Raw genomic sequence first — 20,993 nt, 5'->3', positions numbered from 1 at the left:
AAAACTATTTTCCTAGACACTCACATGTTCCACTACCTATCACATGTTGTTTTTAAAAGCAGTTAACTGAAAAAATATAATTTTCATCTTCCTAGTCTATCACATGTATGAAAACAAGAACAACTCAACTTCATGTTTAGAACTAAAATGACTGTAGTAAGTGTTGGCTCTTATTATTTTTTTATCTTTCACAAAGTCAGCATGAATTTTACCCACTCCTTGTTCAAAGCCAACCACTTCTTTCCAGTTGCAGTTCAGAACTAATTGAAACAACAGGATATAAGACACCACAAGTTTGTTTTTCCAGTTTAAGGCATTCTTCATCCAGAACTGCAATGGGTTTTGGAGTTAACTAAAGTGCTAAGCAACAAACCAGACTGCCAAGCTGTGTGAATGACCTCCAATTATTATATGGGTCAAGCAGCAACAGAACAATACAGCGTGAAAAGATCCAACATAAATCAGTCTTTCTCAGTTATCAGCTGAGGGGCAAAAACTGACCTAGCCTATAAGTGGGCTCATAACTGCACCAGCCCATGAAACTTTAAAAAACACTAGAACCAAGAAGGTGAAATGCATGTAAGTTCCTGAAAACAGACTGTGGAGGGCATTTCTTCATTTTCACAACCTTTTAACATTCAGCTTGAGAGAATCTTTCTGCACTGATATAACAGCCCATCTGTACACAACTGTTGTCCCTGAATTGCTGGCACTGAGGATAGCATGACCAACTCTGGACAATTAACCAAGGCTCTACCTAAGGTGCAGTAGGTACAGGTTATTGTCTAGGGCCTGAAAGATCAAAAATCTATAGCTCAACAATGATATAATACAATAGATTTCTACATCTACTTAGAAAACAGTCATCAAAAGAAATTCAGATTTTTAAGAGAAGACTCAGTCATGTTAGAAGTGGAGCACTATTTGATTTTCAGACTACCTAAGCCAACAGACTCAAGAAATATAACTGCAGATTCTGCAGTCTTCTCAAGACAACCAGGGTTTTCTCCCCTTCCAATATTCATCCTGTACCACAAGTACAGTTGGGCACACCAGGATCTCAATATTTTTTATATTACAAAAAATTTGCTCTATAGTTGTTTCACTTACGACAACCAGCTTCATCTGTATCATCTGAGCAGTCTCTAGCCCCATCGCACCTCCAATCTGCAGGAATACAGCGTCCATTTCCACATCGAAACTGTCCCTGCTCACATCCTGTGGTAAAGCAGAAAACCAAGCAGGTTAGCAGTACCCGCACATAAAAACAGACTGTAGTGCATTCCTGTCAAACAGCTGCTATCTATAATCACTTTACAACATGAAAATGACAGAAAATATCATGATAATACAAAAATATAAGTAAGTGCGTATACATATACATATACGTATAAATTATCTCTAAGCACCCAGTCAACCAAAAACAAACAAAAAAGAACTAGCTCTCAACCTTCCAGGGTTTCCAGTCAAATTCCTAGAAAATTCCCATAATTTCAATATTTGTGTATTATACAAAAAAAACCACAAACAATATATAAAACCACAAACAAATATAAAGAAAAAAAGCACAGGGAAAAAAATCTAAACAAGTCTCAGACTAGGACCTTTACTACAGAAACTTATTTAGCAAAAATGTATCAATTTTAAATTCACATGCAGTATAGACTTAACTAAAGGGAGGGCATCATTTTCCTCATTACTTCTAAGGGCTAAACATGCTGAACATTAGTCCTCCCCAGAGTCCTTAAGGATTTAAAAAAATAATAATAATCCCCTTAGCTGAAGTGGAAATCTTGTTTCAGCAGTGACCGCCTGAAAGTATAGGGAGACCTCAGCTTGTTTTGGATTTTAATAATGCCCCAATATTTGAAGTCTTTCCTCTGAAGTAGAGGAAAGCATGTCTTCAGTCAACATTTGAATAGAAAATAATTTTAAAAGAAATTGAGCTCTCAGACATTTATAGCTGATCAAAAGCTATCCTGCTGTCATTCCCTCCTGCTTAACCTACTAAGGATTAAGACCTGATAAAGAAGCATTCATTTCCAGGTGTAAATGCAGCTGGATCAGACCTTTATTAGAGTCGACTAATGAAATCTCCAGTCCCATAGGAAAGAGAAAATGCACTGTTTATGGCCTTTCGTTGACTATAGCCTCATAAAAAGAGAGTGAACAGTTTTATAGGTCCCCAAAACAATGAGCTATAACATAATTAGGCTCAGCAGAGCTCTGTTTCATGTTAATCTGTTGTCAGCACCTCAGAGAAAACTGAAAAAAAAAAACAAAACAACAAAAAAAACTGAGGTAGTAGCAAAGCACAAATCTGAATGAAAAAAAGGTCCTGTTTCCTGATTTAATTAATAGCCATATGATAAAACTACATCTTTCAATTATTCTGAGTGATTTGTCCAGAGAAGATAACCTTAGTATTCATAAAGCACAACCACCTACTTTTTGAATTCATGATGACATAAATAACATGCTACCCTAACTTTCATGTAAAACCAGGCATATCAACACTGTCACATAAACACAGTTAAGTGATGTATTCCTAAGGGATATAGGCAAGCTACTTTATGCAAGGAATGTTCAAATCTGATTGTCTGGTAGTGACATCCTGATTTATAATGTATCCTGCAAATGGTCAAAAATTTTACTTGGATAAATGGTGGTACGGAGTGGTACAGGAGTATGTTCACCCAAATACCTTCTATAGACTAATGCATGATGGTGGTTGGTGGTGCAGGTCTGGGGTTGGTGGTGCAGGTCTCTTATCAACTACCTTTAAAACACAACAACCTCCCTTGCAAAAATGCCCTGAAGGAATGTACAAGTTCACTCTGGAATCCCAGGCCCTCTTGCTGAATTTTGCCCTACAAAGCAACATTTCCATATGAGATTAGTAGCTACAGCTCTAACAAACACAACACACAAACCACTGTTTATCAATTGGAATTACTATGTAAAGCAAATATTAAATCTGCTTTTATATTTAGTATATTATTGATATTCAAAACCACTGGAATATTCATAGCTATCTACTTAAAAAGAAGTTATAATTCCGAATTAAAACTGCATCCACATGATTAGAAGAATTTCTAATGAAATACGCTCATAAGCAAGCAATATGAGTAATTTGTATACTATTTCTAAAGAGTAACTAGGTAAAAAAAAGTCAGGCACTATATGCAACTGTTAATTTATTTTGCCTATCTTGTATTAAGTTGCTATAGTTAAACATACCCTTATAGTGATAAAAATGAGGAGATAACACTGATAAACTTTTTAGAAAGCATTATAAACACAGCTTTTGTACAGCATGAGAAATGGTAACTGAATGTTAACAGAAAACCTGCAAACCATGCAGTTCTCCTACACTTTGTAATACTTTGCAGAATTATAGTTTAAGTTGCTCACACCTACGTACAGTAAGCACTGTATCAATGTCCATTTATACAGTTCTTCAGCAGACCTATTGTAATTCATTTAATTACGTCATTAGGCTTTTCAAATATTATCTTCCATGCTTACTTATAACTGAAGGCAAAGAGCTCTGAAACACCTATAAGAAAAAAAACCCTGATACTTCACTTACCACTGTTTTATATTATCTTTAGAACAAAGAAAATTACATAGCAGATGATGCCAATTCACTCAAAAGACAACCCTTGAAAGTAAGTAATATGAAAGAATTAAAAGTAGAGGGCACTTCTAACAAAGGTTCAAAAAAGCTTGCATTTCAACTGGGAACAAACCCAATTTTAAGTTTGTTAAAGGAGAAAGCAATCAGGGGGAAAACACATTACTACAAGATTACTGCTATGAATACCCAAGAGAAATATCCAGAATGAAAGAAAAATAATCATGTCAGCAATAACCAGGTTTGTTACTACAGACAACTATAGAGACCATTTTCTCAAACTTAAGTGTATGTATTCTGCTAAAACCAAGTACTGGAAACCTACCTTGAAGAACTGTTATTTAGTTACTATGAATTTAGTTATAAATTTTAAACAGTATTAAGTAAAAATGTTGCAGGCATTACTCACACTGATTAGTAATGATCCACAGAGAGACCAAAAGGACTATTTCCATTGATATATGCTATGCAATGTGAGCCTTCAGCACCTGGGTTTCAGCAAGAAGGCATCAGAAAACAAGGGGTATCCACTTGTTTATTACCATTATCTAAAGTCTCAATTGACTGAAGGATTAGTCATTAATAATTTTATGGAAGGTTTTGCTTTCAATAAGAATTAATTTTTTTTTATGTCAAGGCAGCCAGAATTAATACTAATGAGCTAATTTCCATAGAAATTCTGGTTTACTCTGACAGATGTTGATAAAACCAGACACCTCTTTCAGGCAATCAGAATCCTGTTAGCAGGATTCCTGGACAAAATAACCACGGAGTTTAAAAACAAGCAGTAAAATAATTAGTCTTCACTGTCATGCTTAAAATTTCCTAATATAAAATAATCTAGGTGATTTTTAAAAGTTCAAAATTCAGAAATTATCAAATTTTTGATATTGCTCTACTTGAAGTATAATTTAGGTTTTGTCTTTTGACTGTGATTAAAGCATTACTAAAATACAGACTGAAAAATGCATGGCAGTCCTTAAGAACCACACCAGAATATTTATAAAGAAGAATCCCTGGGTATGAACAAAAATAATTTTGAAAGATAAGATCTGTTTTAACTACCTAGCATTCAGGAAAACACCACGGTAAAAACAAATCAATGGTATCATCTCCAATATAAACCAGTTTAGTTCTGAAAAATGCAAACCAAAGACCAGAAGCATCACTGGAAAAGTACAGCACAAAGCACTGCTTCTAAACTTCTTCCTATGTCTGAGCTTTATGCTAACTTTGTCACTAGACTTCATGTGGTCCTCTGTGTCTGGGATTCTCTTCTAAAAGATTCCTGAGTGGATGTTTTAGATGCACAATTTGCTCTGAAAAAAAAAAAAAAGGCGGCTAATATTACTGGCTCTGGGTAAGCTACTTGCACAAAGATTATACCACATAGTCATTTTCCACTGGAATAAATCAACATAATAGTGATTTTGTCAGACCAAAGATTGAACAAAATACTAATCAAAAAAACACATTTGAATCATAGAATCATTTCAGTGGCTTTTAATTTATTAAAAATAAATGTATCTCTTACCAATGGAAATAATGTGATACAAGCACTATTCAATACAATTAGCTCAGATTCTTCAAGACAAGTTTTGCCCAGCAAGTGTTGCCTGAATAGGAATGAAGCTAAACCCTTTCTAACAACAAATCCCATTGCCATTAGAGGATAGTAGTCAACCTTCACACCACTAATGAATGTTACTCAATGTCACATTAGGTCATATGGAACTCCAGCAGAAGAGAGAGAGGTTAATAGCTACTGGCATTTCACAGCACAATGGTTGTACCCATAGGGTTACAGTCTTCAATAGGAAGGCAGCCTATTACAGCCTCTCAAACTCTCCTGTGCTTCATTTGCCCCAATATGTTTGTGTAGAAATATTGAGATTGAGACCTAAAGCTTAAATAAAATCCTCTTGTGTTAAAATCAGAAGGTTACCTTCACTTTATAATGGAAACCTATACTGCCTTACTCTCTGCCACTCTGCATTACTCCAAGCTCTTTTCAGTTCTTTGAACAGTTCTAGTCTTTTCCAACTCTTTTAATGAATTTTCTACCTGTGCATTCAGCCTTGAAGTCTCTCATACTTTTCTAACTTTGACTACGAATCTTTTGAATTACATTTCTGATCCACAGATTAAAGGCACCATGACATTCTGAATATAAAGAACAGACCAAAACCCCTTATTTCTTCTTTCTTCCTCATGCCCACAATACCTTTGACAACTGCTAACACCTCTTTACCAGTTAAGCCCGAACGAAAGACTTAAAGTAAAGAACACGTTAAGCCCAGGGTATATTGTACCACTTTTAAACTGTCCACTCGGAAATTAAACTTACACTCACTTGAGACTTCAGGAGTCTTCTCCCTCAACAGATTTTTTTTTTTGTCTTTAAAAGAGTAACATTCTTCAAGGTAATATTTTTCCAACTGAACAGGTCCACCTTTAAAACACCTGCAGCTTTTCAACAAATAAGTGCAAACAAACTGTACATTACAAGCATCTTCCACATACATTTTACAAAAAGAAAAACAAGCAATAAACTCTCTTTTCTTCCTTTCTGCCTTCTGACAGGGTACTCTTTTTTTTCCCCATTCACCTCCAAACAGAACAGCCCACTCCAGTGGCACTACAGGTAGAAGAATCCTGGAGAATCACCTTCCATACACTTTGCTGTCAGATTTTTGCCTAGCTTAATTGCATGTCAAACAGCTTGAGGTTTTGGAATGCTCAGGGAGGGGAAGCTGAAACTCTGGAAATTCCATCTCTGTTCCCCCACACTAATGAGGAAAGAAGTAAAAGCCATACTTCAGGAAAAACCTTTGCTTATTATTGTAAAATGTGCTGTGATGTTGAAAAGTAGCATTCTGCTAGCAATTACAATAGGTATATGTAAAGAAAAATAGTCTGATATAATTATGCTAGATTCCATATATCAATATTTAACTTTCAGTATTTCTACACTGTGCAAACTCCTTAATATTTGACACAAACTGTTCAGATGAGAAAGACACTGACCACATAAGCATTTAAAGGTATTACGAAAAGCTGCACAAGGTTTATATTCAGCTTCCAAGACCTTGCAACACAGAACATCTTTTGTACCTACATGTCTCTAAACCAGATTGTATTAGAGAAATCTGACAATATCAACAAAAAGACAATACAAATGTGAGTCTGCACCCACTTCATATGACTAAAAGATCTCTGTATACAAACTGGCAGGTAGACAGGAGACTAGTCGAGGGACAATCTGAAGCAGAAGAGCAAGAGATAGTTACAATGTGAATAGGAAGTACAGGATTTCTTTTACTGAATTAACATCCAATTAGATATTATAACGAGATTATTAGTAAAGCAGCTTCTATAGACTCAGTAGTTGATCAAGGACTCTTTGTGCCTTGCACTGCATAAACGCTTAACAAAAAAGGGTCATATCCTAGACCGTTTACAGCATAAATGATGAGAGGTGCTTGAACTCACCTGGGTGGCTCAGTGTCCACAAGCAAAGGCTAAATGGCCCTGGTTTTTTGCAACACAAAATCTGGACTGCTACTGTTTCTCCAGGAGCACTCCAGCAAGTCACAGTACGTGAGAGGCAAACTCACTTTTGCAGGTATAATTATTAGACAGCACAAGAAACAAGGCACATGCACCTTGGTCCTTCCCATGGAGGGACCTCCACAGGAAGCCTTTATCAATTGGTGTTAGAAGAGTTCCTAGCCAGAGACTCCACCTTTCACTCTCGTGTATTTAACAGTAACCAATGCACTAGTCTTCACAAAAATTGTCTACTCTGGTTTTAAATTCAATGATTCATCTGAATGCCAAAAACATCATGAGATGTGTGTGCAGAAGTACCTCACTTACTTAATTTGATTGTTTCTTATGCATCCCCTAGCCTTCCAAGCTAAGATACAAGCATTTTAGAAAACTTTCTGGTACACAGATGAGACAGATTATTTTAGATAATTTCACTGTGGGGGTATATGGAAGTGATAAAGGACTGAACTTGCAGCAACAGATCTACTTCTCTGCTGACACAAAGTGGACTAAGAGATTTGGCTCCCAAGTCCCACTTGCACAACTTCCTCAAAAAATAGCAGAAACCTATTGATAATAAAATAGCTTTTACTCACCCAAACAGCAGAAAAATGATACTTCTACACCTTCTCCCTAAAAATCCACTCACATGTAGAACTCCCTATATTATTGGATTATAAATAAAACTGATATCAGGAAGGTGAGAGGAATGAAAACAGAAGGTAAACTTAAGTTTAATCTTTGCTTCTTTCTGTAAGTCTACCCATATATGCAGAGTCTATTTCTCAGATTAATGAGCTAGATATTCCATACTCACAGAAGAGGAAACTGAGTAAACCACATTCTGAGTTCAGTGGAATGATGGGTATCAGAATCAGTAATAAATGGATCTTGCCTGTCTGACTACAACCCAATATTACATTTTAAATTACTCATTGATTTTTAATAAGAAGCCCTTGAAATTCAAGAACAAAAGTGAAAATTTTGCCTTTCAAAATAGACTTAGAAATACCATGTTTCACTGCAGCAACAGCAGATTTTTATTGTTTCTCTTTCAAAACCACTTGCCAAGTAATTAAGGAAGTCCAGAGACAGCAAAATATGTATTATATTCTGTGATTTGTGAGTGCATGTTCCTGCATATGCAGACACTTGTCAACCAAAACCATTGTTAAAACTAAAGCATCAAATCTGGTTTTAATAATACTCACATGCAAAATGGTTTTTAACATACAATACACTGATTTTTAGTATGTTCAAACTATTTGTTCTCAGTTAATACAATTATAAAAGGACTATAGATTCATTTCCACTAATGCCTCAGCATAAATCCAAGAATTAAACAAACTCAGGATTTTAATCTACTGAAACTAAGCAGAAAAGCTTTCCTGCAAAGAAAAAAGGGTTCAAGTCTCCTGCAGACACCAAGTTCAAAGGAATGACACTGTAAATGCCTCCTAGCAACATTAAAGATATTCATAATCCTCATCCTCTCTACCTTACTTTAGGTTTATTTATTGAAAAAGCAACAAATGCAAACAGCCTGATAAAAACAGAAACAGTTTCTAAATTATTTTTTAACAAACCTATTTGATTTTATTTTCTTCAAGTATAAGCCTGAAGTAACAATGAAGAGAATGACCCTAATTTTCTAATAAACCACATATGGACCTCTTAGAAAAAAAAACTCTCAAATGTTTTCTTTCTTAAAACTCTGTTTTCAGAACAAAATAACTATAGCTTCTACATTATCACTTCAAAACCCGTCATTCTGGAAAAAGTAAAAAAAAAAAAAAAAAACAAAAAAAGCTCCAAGAAAACAATAATATAGAGAGTATTTTTTAATTATTCACATTGATCTTACACATAAAAAAAAGAAACCTTCTTCAATCTAAAATCATGACAGTTCACTTACCATACATGCTCACAAACAGCACATATCCAACTATATATCTTTACCACAATACAAAACTAAAAGCAAATTAATCAAAATTGAGTTCCTTTATAACCTTTCGTCAACTCACACACTTTTTAGAAAGCAACAAATAAACCCTTACTATCTTCTTAGTCCTATAATAAGGCAGGAATAAGAAACAAGCCTTTTAAACAAGGGCTAATTCTAATAGACATGAAGTGATATACCTTTCCACTGATAAAGCAAATATTCCTTAGATTGAACAGATCAGGTTCCTTCTTCCATTTAAGTCACTGTGAAATTTCTTCTCCTTCAGTGATAACTAATAATTAGCCATTAATTTTTATTTGACACTTTCTTTAATCCCAACTGTATAAAAAGTATTTTCCAAGGTGAGACCAACAAAAACTATATGTACTCCTTTTAGAGTATTTAGTAAACATTATCAGCATGGCTAAATTCAAGAGAATCAGTCTTCTTTGAAGTACTAAAAGATTAGCCTTCACAATATAAAAATGTATTTCAGACAAATTACATATGTTCTGCACTAAATTGGATAACCTCAACCAGTTGTCTTGACATTAGGTGTCTTAATCCACATAAAGAAACTGTGTCTGCATTAGCTGGTTAAGCAAAGCAAGCACTGTGGAGCTCTAGGGAAGACTACATGTTTGAACTCTCCTAAATCCTTCTTTTTCATGAATAGCACATTAAATTTGCAAATGTGTTCTAATTGACAAAATGACATAAGGGGAAGAAGAACAAGTAAACAGTATAAATAAAGACACCTCCAGTTACTCACAGGAGGAAGCATCCCAAGAATTTTCATAAGAATGAACCTGTCTAATGGCCCAAAGGCTGCTGTAGAATAACAACTGGATAACAGTAAGGGGGGAATGTGACCAAACAATGAAAATCTTCAAGTATAGGAAGTATTTACAACTACACAGTATGTGGAAAATGAAAAAAGGTCTTAAACAGCTTAGAAAGTATACAGTACATACCACTGAGAAGGTCTGACAGATTCAGTAGCAGTTGATAACACAATCTGCTCAGTAAACTGTTCTCATTCAGAGAGCTGTACTGCTTTTTAAATAAATGTGATGTTTGTTCTCAAAATTAGACTCCATGCTGAGATGGTGAGCTGCATTCAATTCAGTCATTCTCTCCTGAAAGCAGATGAGTCATTGTAGCACTAGAAGTCAGCCTCAGTAAGAGCCTTCCCATCCAGTTTGTTACAGTGAAATTGTGTAATTTTTTATATTTCTTTTACGTATTGTTGCTAGATTGAAACTTGCTATGCAACATCTAACAGTGCCAAATCATAACTTACTGAAATATTATATTGCAAGTTATTAAATAAAAAATTAAACTTGTGTAAAAAATAAATCACTTCCCCTTACACAGATAATAAGCACAGTAATCACATTAAGTGAAAGCTATTTCTTTTTCACCACAGAAGCCATATCTGTAACAAAATTCTTCACTACTTGAATGGCACCATCATAACTAGTAGGACTCTGGATTAAAAAAAAAAAAAAGACAATTTAAGCTGTGCACCAAAACTTGACAGGGCTTTTGCACTTCAAAAATTGTGACTGTTACTTACTGCAAACTAAACATGTGAGAACACTTTCAGAAAAGCAAAAATATTGAACTGTCAGGACAGGATAGTTCATATGCTAGTTCATAAGCATATGACAGGCCTAGTCAGACATTCTAATACTACTTAATACTGCCCGTGACATGAGGAACTACATCTATTTCTTTGGACACTCGTCACATTTCCTCCTTATATAGTAGTGACTCAGTTTCAGCTTGCAGCTAATATCTAAGGTTAGTCCCTCCTTATCAAGCTTCTTGAAAAGGAAACCTCATGTGCTAAGGCAGGCCTAAGTAAATGAAGGATCACCTGAACGGAAACAACAACATTGTCCGATGTGCTCACACAAAAATAAACTTTATCTTAGTAGACCTGAAAATAAGCAATAAGTATTAAATCATCCTTTGGCTCTTTCATTTTTAAAAATGTAGCATATTTTCTTTACAGTTTTCAGTTTAAAAAATAATCTTTAAAAAATTCTTACCCAAACAGTAATACTAATGAGTGAGTCAAATTAAAAAGACAAAGTTCCTGAATTCACTGGAAGAGGATAAATATAAGCAGTATCATCTGCCACTGAAACACTACCCTTCCTTTCAGCCCCAATGGAAGCATTTAAACTGGATGTCCCCTAACCTGCCAAACTCTACAACTGTCAGATTTACTCACCCCTTAGGAATTTTTAAGGGTACTTCATTCTGCTGCTACTTCCCTTCATTGGTGGCTGTTAGGCACAATATTTTAACTCTTTAAACTACATTAGCTAGCTACTCTAAGAAGCATTCCAGGCACAATAGTGAATATCAGGAAAGAAGGGTCTCCTGCTCTAACTTGTGCAGCTGGATAAGCCCTACGCTTGCTGCACCCTTGGAAACACAAGAGCGTACAAGTCCTGCATACTTATGCACTTAGATCCAAAAGCAAGCAGACAAAACCACAATAAAGGCACACATTGACTCCCAAGTTTCACAATGGTAACACACAACATATTAATAACAATCCTCACAGAACTGCAGGCATTTGTCTACAAACTTGCAACTTTTAAATTGTAATGCCTTTCTAATAGCAACAGTTTCTGACAGTCTTTCAAAATGCCTGCCAGGAAGGAGATCATAGCCACACCTGGCACATTGGTGGCCACGTCAGTATCTATATACGAAATGTGTAATGACTGAGATTTCCTCTTGACAGGGTGATAATCTGCATCTCTCTCTACTACATTATGAAATTTCTTGGGATTTAAGTCTCTGAGAATTCTTGGCTCCTATTAGAAAAAGCTCAGTAGAGTAACAAAAAGTAAAGCAGTCAACTGCTGAAGTGTCTTTTCCAGGTAGGAATTGTTTCATTAGCAAGTGATAAAGTTTCAGTGGATAAAGTACTTCATCAGGGTTGGAGCTTTTACCACACTCTTAGTTCATTTAGATTTTGCTAGTCATTATTTTATTGATTTCAATTATTTGCCTTTTAGGTTTTTTTTCCTCAAATACAAGAGACATCCAAACTTCCAAAGGATTCAAATTTCAGCTTGAATGTTTCATTATTTTTTGTATTTCCACTGTAAGATAATCATTTTATAATGCATTCTGTGGCAGGCTTAATAAACCTTTAGAACTCAAAATCTAGCAATAGCAGCATTATGGCATTTCCACAGTTTAATAATGGCAGGTTGTTTGTTTTGTGTTTTTTTTTTTAATTGCCAAGATTTAAAGCACAAATTCCATGACAGGATATCACTTCTGCAAGTGCCAAAGGAGCCTGATTGTCCTTGTTGCCCTCTTTACCCAGGCAGAGCTCCTGGTGAAGCAGATGGCCAGCTTGCCTGAGTAGTAGGACCAACCACAACTGAGCTACATCTGACGCTCTATTCAGATTTCCTATTGGTTCAGCCAACAGAAATTTATCAAGGCTCAGATTAACAACTAAAGTAGATGCAGTTTAATCACTTCAGTAAATACCTTTCATGTATAGCAAAGGTAACAAAAGGAATTTTAGCACTTTGCTATATTAAGGAATACTACGAAAAATACTAATTTTCAGGGAGGCTGTAAAGTGCATTCTGTGTTTGACTTCCTATAGAAAGTAAAAACTGCAAAGCTATTAAAAACAGCTCGTATATTCATAGAGGACACCACAAACTTTGTCATTCATTTCAGATATAAACTGGAGCTCATTTGTTTCACATGAAATAGTTCAAAACCTATTAGACCTCACAGTAGTAAAAGCTATTTTTATTAACACAGCTAGAAGGCCAACAAAAACTGCAGCAGGATTCCAGGAGTTTGATTATCGTCCAACTCATTTATTGCATTGCAGGTTGAGAACAGCCCTACAATCCTGCTCAAAAGTGAACACATGAGCAGTCCCATTCATGTGAAGCCATCTGTTTACACCAGACAACTTTACAAAAGGGTTTCCCGCAGTGCTAACACTGCTTCTCTGTAGCCCTGATGGGACCACTCTTGTAACTAGCACGCTAGCCAAGCATTTCCTATGTGCTCTTAGCAGTAGCATTAAGCAGTGGCTGCATGGCCAACTGAGCCAACCCACTGATTTATCGTAAGAAAAAGAGGGCTCTTTCTGTCCTCTTTCCAGCTCCTCTCCTTCTACCACTTGATGCCAAAGTTCATTGTTTTTTCCAGACTCTGGTATCTGCCCAGGCCACCAAGAAACCACCTAATTCCATAGCCCTGGTTTAGTTTTCCTCCAGCTTTGTAACTGAAAGCAGGTCACAGAGAAGTCCAATGAGCAGTGGTGCTAGCACAAAGCAACCAGCAAGATCTCAAGGCTAGCAGCAACATGGTATGGGACACTGGAACAGAGAGGGACAGAGAGTGAAGCTTCCTGCTTCCAGGAACAGCAACCTGTTCACCTGGTTCATGAAACTATACCCTTAGATTACAAGGTATGACAAGGGCTTGATCAGATTGAAATGTTTCCCACTGGTGTTGAGTGATATGCACTTTACACAGTAAGCCTCCTTCTTCTGGGCAAACCTGGGGAGAATTACTGATACGTGTATATACTCCAGTTCTGCAAGCCCTATACTTCCCCAGACTAACTAAATTCTGTGGTACATTTATCTGAGTTGATAATTTAGCTAATGGTTTCTGAAGATAAAATACATTACCTAGATTCTAAATATACCACTGAATGTATCAGTTCCTGGGATATCTTGTGCACTATGACTTTTTTTTTTTAGGAGATGTCACAAAACACAACTAAAACCCTCATCCTTCTTGCTCCACAAAAGCATGAGCCTGCAATCCCCATCAAAGCAAGTCCCCATTGGAACGGACCCCCACTCTTTGATTCAACTCAGCAGGGTGTAGTATCATGACCTGCTTGTGCAAGAAAATAATTGGGCAGACACACTGCTGATGTAAACAGTGCTCTTTTGCTGAAGATCTGGCTTCTTGATTGTAAAACAAAGGCAACTTATTCATGTCAAAAGCATAAAATAGAAGAGGTCATAAAAGTAGAACAATTTCAGTCAACCCTTATATATCATTTCATTAATCCAAAACAAAACTTGTAACAGTGATCCTTAGATCTCTAATCCACTTTAAGTATTGCAAAACAAAGACAACATTAAAAGCCTCAAAACCAACAGTAAAAGCTTATGGCTTTTAATTTACTAAAGGCTATCCATTCCATTAAATATTTCTATGCTTAATCATTAAACTTCATTTTCTTAAACTGTTCTAAAAGTGTGCTGAGTTAAAGAAGCAAAAGGAGTTAATAAAATTAACACTGTAATAAGAAAGTGCACTGCAAAATGGATCTCAGACAATAAGAAGCAACTAAAAGAAATGTTTACTCTTCACTGCATCCTAATTTCTTTCTCTCAGATCAGTACAACTCAGACAATTTCTTTGAAATTAATGGAGTTGAACTGAGTTGACACAGAAAAAAACCTTGTTATTCCTTCATCTAGACACACCTCAAGGTATCTTCAAGAATAAAGTATAATTATCAAATTATATAAAGCAGCACTTCAGTTTTAAACAATTTGAAAAACAGCTCTGTCCTTTATTTGCTACATTCAGTGTAAGCTATTAAAGAGAAGCTGACAAATCATCTGATTATCATCGCTAATTAGCCACAGTAGAATAAAACCACCAACTGCCCTTTAAATAGATGTCAACCTGTAGATCATTAGTTAGAAGGGATCTTTAATGTTTTTCAACAATGACAACTTCTACAGAGTGTAATTTCCTTTCAAACATCCGAAGTGTTATATGGTTCCAGCACTTTTTAAGTGGAGCTCTGAAAGAGTAGAAGCAATTACAAACCCCTGCTTAAAAATGCAATTGTACTATCAACATGTAACTGAAAGTTACATATATGCCTATCTGGAGAGTTTTCACAAGCTCTTTGATCTAAAAATAAGTATTTTAGGAAAACTGAATGGTATTTGATCCAATATTCATAGAGATAAAATGAATTACCTCTATAATGTGCCTGTTTACTACTCAACTAAGAGTATTCATATTTAGGAAAAAAAAAACAAAAAAAAACAAACCCAACCTCACAAACCAAAAAACAAACAAAACAAAAAAAAACACACAGCAAAAGAACCATCACTGGGCTTTGATCCAGCAATAATCTAACAGTACAAAAAGGCATATAAAGGCGGAAAGGCTCCAAAGAGTGTGATTGATTTCACGTCAATCCAAGAAGCCTGAAAGAATTAAAAGGCTTTAATGAAATTGCATTCTACCTTTCCCCCAAATGAATCTTTGCTCATTTCCTGCAAAACACATGGAAAGTAAATCTGGATTAAAGTAGGATTTCATTGCTCAAATTTCCAATCAGCTCAATATATGAAAGAAGGTTTTGGTTTGTCTTACAGGAAAATAGAAGCATCACACACATCACACACTTAGATGAAACATCCTTAGATGCTTTGTCTATTTGTCTTGATTCCTGTAGCTTAATTATTTACTGTAATTCTAGCATTTGGCATAGAACCTAAACCTAACCAGGTGTCATTCAATTACTGCTTTCAATTTGTAACTAGAATTCTGGGTTTTATCCCATTCTTCACTTTTGCTGATTACTCTGCAAATTCCTGACATGCTTTGCTGAACACAATACAGAGAAGAGGTAAATAATTAAGAAAATTCAAGAAATGTACTAAAAGAGGGCTACTCATTAAAAAGAGCTATGCAAAAAAATATACTGTCAATGCACAGAAACACCGCTCATTAATTAAATTGGGAGAAAATTATAACGTGTTTCACTGATAGGTACTTTTAAATTGTCAGCCCTTAGAAATAAACTAGTTCAGAGCAAAGTAGATGGACAGTGGGATTTTGCATGAGTACATCTCCAAGAGAAACCAAGAAAGTTATACTAGTGCAGGATTATGAACACTGAAGCTCATAGGTCATGCACAATACCTATTAAATTGTATGTCAGGATTGCATTGGTATATTCACTACCTTTGCTATCCTTTCTCCCTTCTCGTTACTCCCAAATCCTCAGTGCCCGAGTCTCACTCAAGGTCTTCAAACACTATGTCTTGACAGAGCTGTAATTTTACAGACAGGCTCCTGTCATTTACATGTGCACAGCAAAGTATGAGATTGTATGAATACTGACTCTGGCCTGTCGCCTACGGCAATGTCACCATACATCATCCTGTAGACAGATTAAACAGATTTGAGTGACGGCAATGCCTAAAAAATACTGAATCATTAATTTGGAGATTGAGCTATTATAATGCGTGATGGAAAAGCCTGTTTTTCCACACCATTCTGGAAAGAGACAGTGTAGTTTTTCTATACTTGTTCTTACCATACCTATTTATTACTGGCCTCACTTCACGCAAATGTTCATTGTGATTTCTGAGATACGGTATCACACTATATACATTCATTTTTAGAATAGCCTCCATTCTCAGACTAGTAAAGACCTTATACTAGTAACAAATTTTAGTTACACTGGCTTGGAACACATTTAAGATGACGATTTATCATTAAAGAGATTTAGAATGTAAATCAAATTCAATGCACTAATTTTTATGCTACAGCACAGTTTTTGCACAAATTTTGCCAAGATACAAAAAGGATAAACAGCTTCCCTAAAAAAAAAATAAATAATACATAATAAATAATAAAAAAATCTTCTGATCTTGAGCTCAACCACAGAAACTTTCAAAATATAACAGTAAAATATGAGTTATTGAAAAGAGGAGGAAAAAAAATACTAGGAGTCAACCCAGCTGTGATCTTCAGGCCTTTTAACTCAATACAGAATCCAGAAATTAAAACTATTAGCATATATGTAGAGAAAAAGACCATCAATGGTGATACACAAACATTATGATTATCAGCAATGGCTAAGCAATCATTTCTCTCAGATAATTCATAGCAACGTGAATTTGCCATCTTTGATTCCATACATGAAACACACTAAAGAAAAAGATCCTCAGAAGTACGCACCAGAACAAGGGGTGAGGGAGACAACAATTAAACATTGTAAAACCACACAATAAAATGAAAACCTGGCCTGCACATAGCAAGTTGGTATTTTGAAATAAATAGCAGCAAAGCCAGAACTTCAGTGTAAATACATGCAAGCCTGATGCCAGCACTGTTTCCTAACTAATTTACTAATTTTGTACTAATTTAACAGGATTGGTGGAAAAAAATCAATTGAAACATAATTTAGTAAATAATTCATATTATTCTGATACTAATACACATTTATTTTCTGGAAGATTGACAGCATCTCTGTTGAAAGTAGGTCATCAGGACCTAAGGGACACCAAAAAGCAACAAAGGAAATCTAATTTGAAACATACAGGTTACAGAAATATTAACTATAGTGAATTGGTGAAAAATATTTTTAAAGTTTTGTGTCTAGAAAGAAGAGTTTTTTGTTGTAAAGAAAAACAGTTTTGTATAGATGACTTATATATGATTTTATATATATGAATGATTTTATAAAGACACTAAACTAACAGTTCCTCTGGTGCTGAACCATTAAGAACAGGAAAAAAAAAAAACAAAAACAAGCACTTTCAGACTAAATCCTCATAAAAAAAAAGTATAGCAGGCCTTCCATGATAGATAAAGTGAGCCTAGTAACAGATACTATGTGGAATATTGCTTAAGTGTGTAGATCTGGTATGGTATGCTCTGAAGTAACATTAAAGAGCTCATTGTTCAGATGCAAAGTTGCCCTACTGATCCCATTTGCCCTCTGCTAAACTGCTGAGAGTACAATATCCATCCAGTGGCTTCAGTTTATGACTATGAGCATGAAGCACTTTGAGATTCCTCAAAACAAACATTAACCTTAGTCCCATGATGCTCCTTCTTGACACCGTCTTCACTGGGGTAGTTTTTTTCTATTCCAGCTGCAATTTTTTCTCTCAACAGTTACCCCACAGACAACAAGGCTTATAGAGTAAAGGTTGCAGAACCAGACCCTGTACTGCCGGCAGTTGTATTTTTATTCAGTTTATAAGAGGTGTGTTTAATTCCAGTAAGTCCAGAATTAGATAAGTCAAGGAAGAACTGTGATACTATCATTTGAGCAAGTGCTCAGGTGAAACAACTTCTAGAAACAGCCAGTTTATATGAGGAACACTCCAGTTCCAAAAAATATCACAAAAGCACCTCCGAAAACATTGACACTTAGGCAAGATAATATGATTTTCACCATTTTCCTTCTAAGCCTTGGAATTGCTTTCTTTTTTTTTTTTTTAATGAGAGTCTGACATGATCTCAACATTTAAGGAGCTGGAACCTAAGAATATCAAATATTTCACAATAATAATCACAGCATGGCCAAGGTTGCTCCCCTGAGATTTTACTAGTATCAGTTACCCATTACTAAACTATACTTGTTCATTTGCAGTTATTCTATCCTGAAGGCGGGGGAGGCAGGACACAACACACCATCAAAGTTAAAATCTTCTGCACTTCCACTGCCTACCAACGCTAGTTGAAAGCTTCCCCCTGCTTATCGTGGCATGCCATTTACCAGGCACATCCTGAACAGTCAAAAGCGGCTGTAGAGCAAAGAAATATACTGCAGCTTCCATTTTGTCCAAGATAAAATAATAGTGCATAGGATTAACTCTGCCCAGTGTGACCTCCTTGGCTAGAAGCTTTTGCAGGTCTCCTGCTGCACATTAGCTATCTCCTATTTCCCTGCTCGCAAGTGGGAGCTGCTAGCAGCAGTTGCTATATAATTACTTACTTGATTCTGTCTAAGGAGCTTAAACTAAGAGTTGAGCAAAGAAAGCAGATTAACAATTTGAACGCACATGTAATGCACAGACAGACACACAACCAGTAAAGCTGCCGGGTCAACACGCGGGACCAAGCAAATGAACTTCGACCACTCTTGCTCCAAGAAGCCAGGCTTCATTCTCACAGCAGGGCAGCTGCACCGCGTTCAGAGGGGGCTCGGGAAGAGCCTAGCCGCAGCCACGGGCTGGAGGGGACCGCGGCCCGGCCACCCCGTCCCCGGCTGGTGGCGGTGGAGCGGCGCGGCGCTCCGACCGGCCCATCACGTGCGCCCCGGCGTCGCCCGGCAACGGCAAAGCCCGGAGGAAAAGTTCTCCCGACTCCCAGTCTGCCCGGGAGAGCGGCTGAGGGGAGCTTATTGTGCTCCAGACTAAGCATCTGCTCCGCGCCGGCAGCCTGCTCCAAGGGGCCGCAGATACCACATGCACACAAGCCCGTCCACCCATCACACCCCCCCGCACAACCTGTGTACGTGCACCCTGCCGCTCCTCAAACACAACGCCAGGTACAACTTCAGTGGTCACCAAACCTGCTCTTGGAACGCAGGTGAACTCTGCTCTGCAAAACCACCCGCATTTCTGTAGCAAGAAGGGCACAAAGATCACAAGGGAAAAAATGCAAAAGCTTCGGGGTGATTCTTTTCCCCCACCTTACCCACGGCCAGTAATCAGTGCAGGAAAAGCTGCACTCTTGCATCTCTGTACAACTCGGTGTGCAGCACAAGAGTTTTGAAGTCTGAGCTCTCCCTCCAATTCTAGCAACATTTGCATGTTGCAGTTTTATACAACCGAAAAACAAAGTTTGTACAAACCAGAAAAACAATCAGGAAATAAATCCTGGAATAATTTAAAACCAAGGTGAAGTGAATCTAAAGAGCCTGGGGTGTTTGTAGTGTTTTTTAAGGCGCTACTTTCTTTTCCACAACAGATATCAACAACATCAAATAACTCTGGAAAGGGCCAATTGTCTCCCCTATTTGAAAGAGCTCCTGCACAGTCTCCCGCTAACCCTCTGCCCTCAGGCACTTTGGTCTTTCTCACAGAAGGCCCCAGGGCAGGGATGTGCTCCTTGCGGTGCAAGTCCCATTCCGGAGAGGCTGCAGCATAGCGCTTACCTTGGCAACTGCCCTGCATTATGCATGCAGTGAATAGTATGAACAGTTTGCAAGCAGTTGCTGCTCTTCCATCCATCCGATGGTGAGTTCCCATCTGGGCTGGGATGCTCCAGCTCCTTCAAAGCTGTCTCCTCGGCTCCGGGGTGCTGATCTGCACAGCAGCAGCACAGGGAGCCTGGTGTCTTTTTCTTATCCCGCTAGTTGCAGAAGAAAGGCGTGTTCGCCTGTTGAGACATCGCGTTTTCTATAAACTCCCACCCTCCAGACATTGCATAAAGCTCTTTATACCCGGCGGCCCCGGAACTAGCATGAGGGAATCAGGCGCCGCTCCAGGCCCTGCAGCCACAGGCTGCCGCTGCCCCTCCTTCCACACTTTGCAGGACAGGCAAGATGCTTCTAAGCGCCTGCACTTTGCAGGCTGTATATCAGAGTTCATTGGTGCTACACTGCACATTTGGATCTACCGATCGGGTGAATTTCAAACTGCAAGTGAAATATGTCCCAGATTTTAGCATCCCAAAGGCACGCTCCAAACAAAAAAAGTATTCTTAACAGTTTTGAAAAAGTCACACCACCATATCACCAATGCAGAAGATAAAGCTTAGAACTTGTTTATCATTATTATTCCTCAAATTAATATTGCAAAAGGAAAACTGTAGGGATGAAAACTACTTCTGCACTTACTAAGCAGGTAAAATCAGACTCGTAAAGTACTCTGGCTGTGAATGCTTAAGATCCCATCTAGAGATGCCTTACTCTGGTTCTAACTCTCCAACAGCATGCACAGCACACATGAAATGTCTGCCTGAATTTTACTGCTGCCGTTTCAGGAATTATGTATGTGCTAACAAGGGTATAACAGTGCATAGTATCACAGGGGAAAGATAAAGATATCCCAGTACTTCAGG

At 37.1% G+C, this 20,993-nt stretch overlaps 1 protein-coding gene across 1 annotated transcript in view; it reads right to left on the bottom strand.

Annotated features, from left to right (window-relative positions):
• Positions 1–20,179, bottom strand: part of LRP2 (LDL receptor related protein 2) — a 118,320-nt gene extending 98,141 nt beyond the window's left edge. Inside the window, exons 1-2 of the mRNA XM_005152772.3 lie at positions 20,086–20,179; positions 1,111–1,218 (exon numbers count right to left, since the gene is read on the bottom strand). Of these exons, the coding sequence (XP_005152829.2) occupies positions 1,111–1,218; positions 20,086–20,179 (202 nt within the window). The remainder of the gene's footprint in view (positions 1–1,110; positions 1,219–20,085) is intronic.
• Positions 20,180–20,993: the final 814 nt, after the last annotated feature.

The sequence above is a fragment of the Melopsittacus undulatus genome, chromosome 8, assembly GCF_012275295.1.
Source record: "Melopsittacus undulatus isolate bMelUnd1 chromosome 8, bMelUnd1.mat.Z, whole genome shotgun sequence".
Lineage (NCBI taxonomy): Eukaryota > Metazoa > Chordata > Aves > Psittaciformes > Psittaculidae > Melopsittacus > Melopsittacus undulatus.
This window is presented reverse-complemented; position numbering and strand designations above follow the sequence as displayed.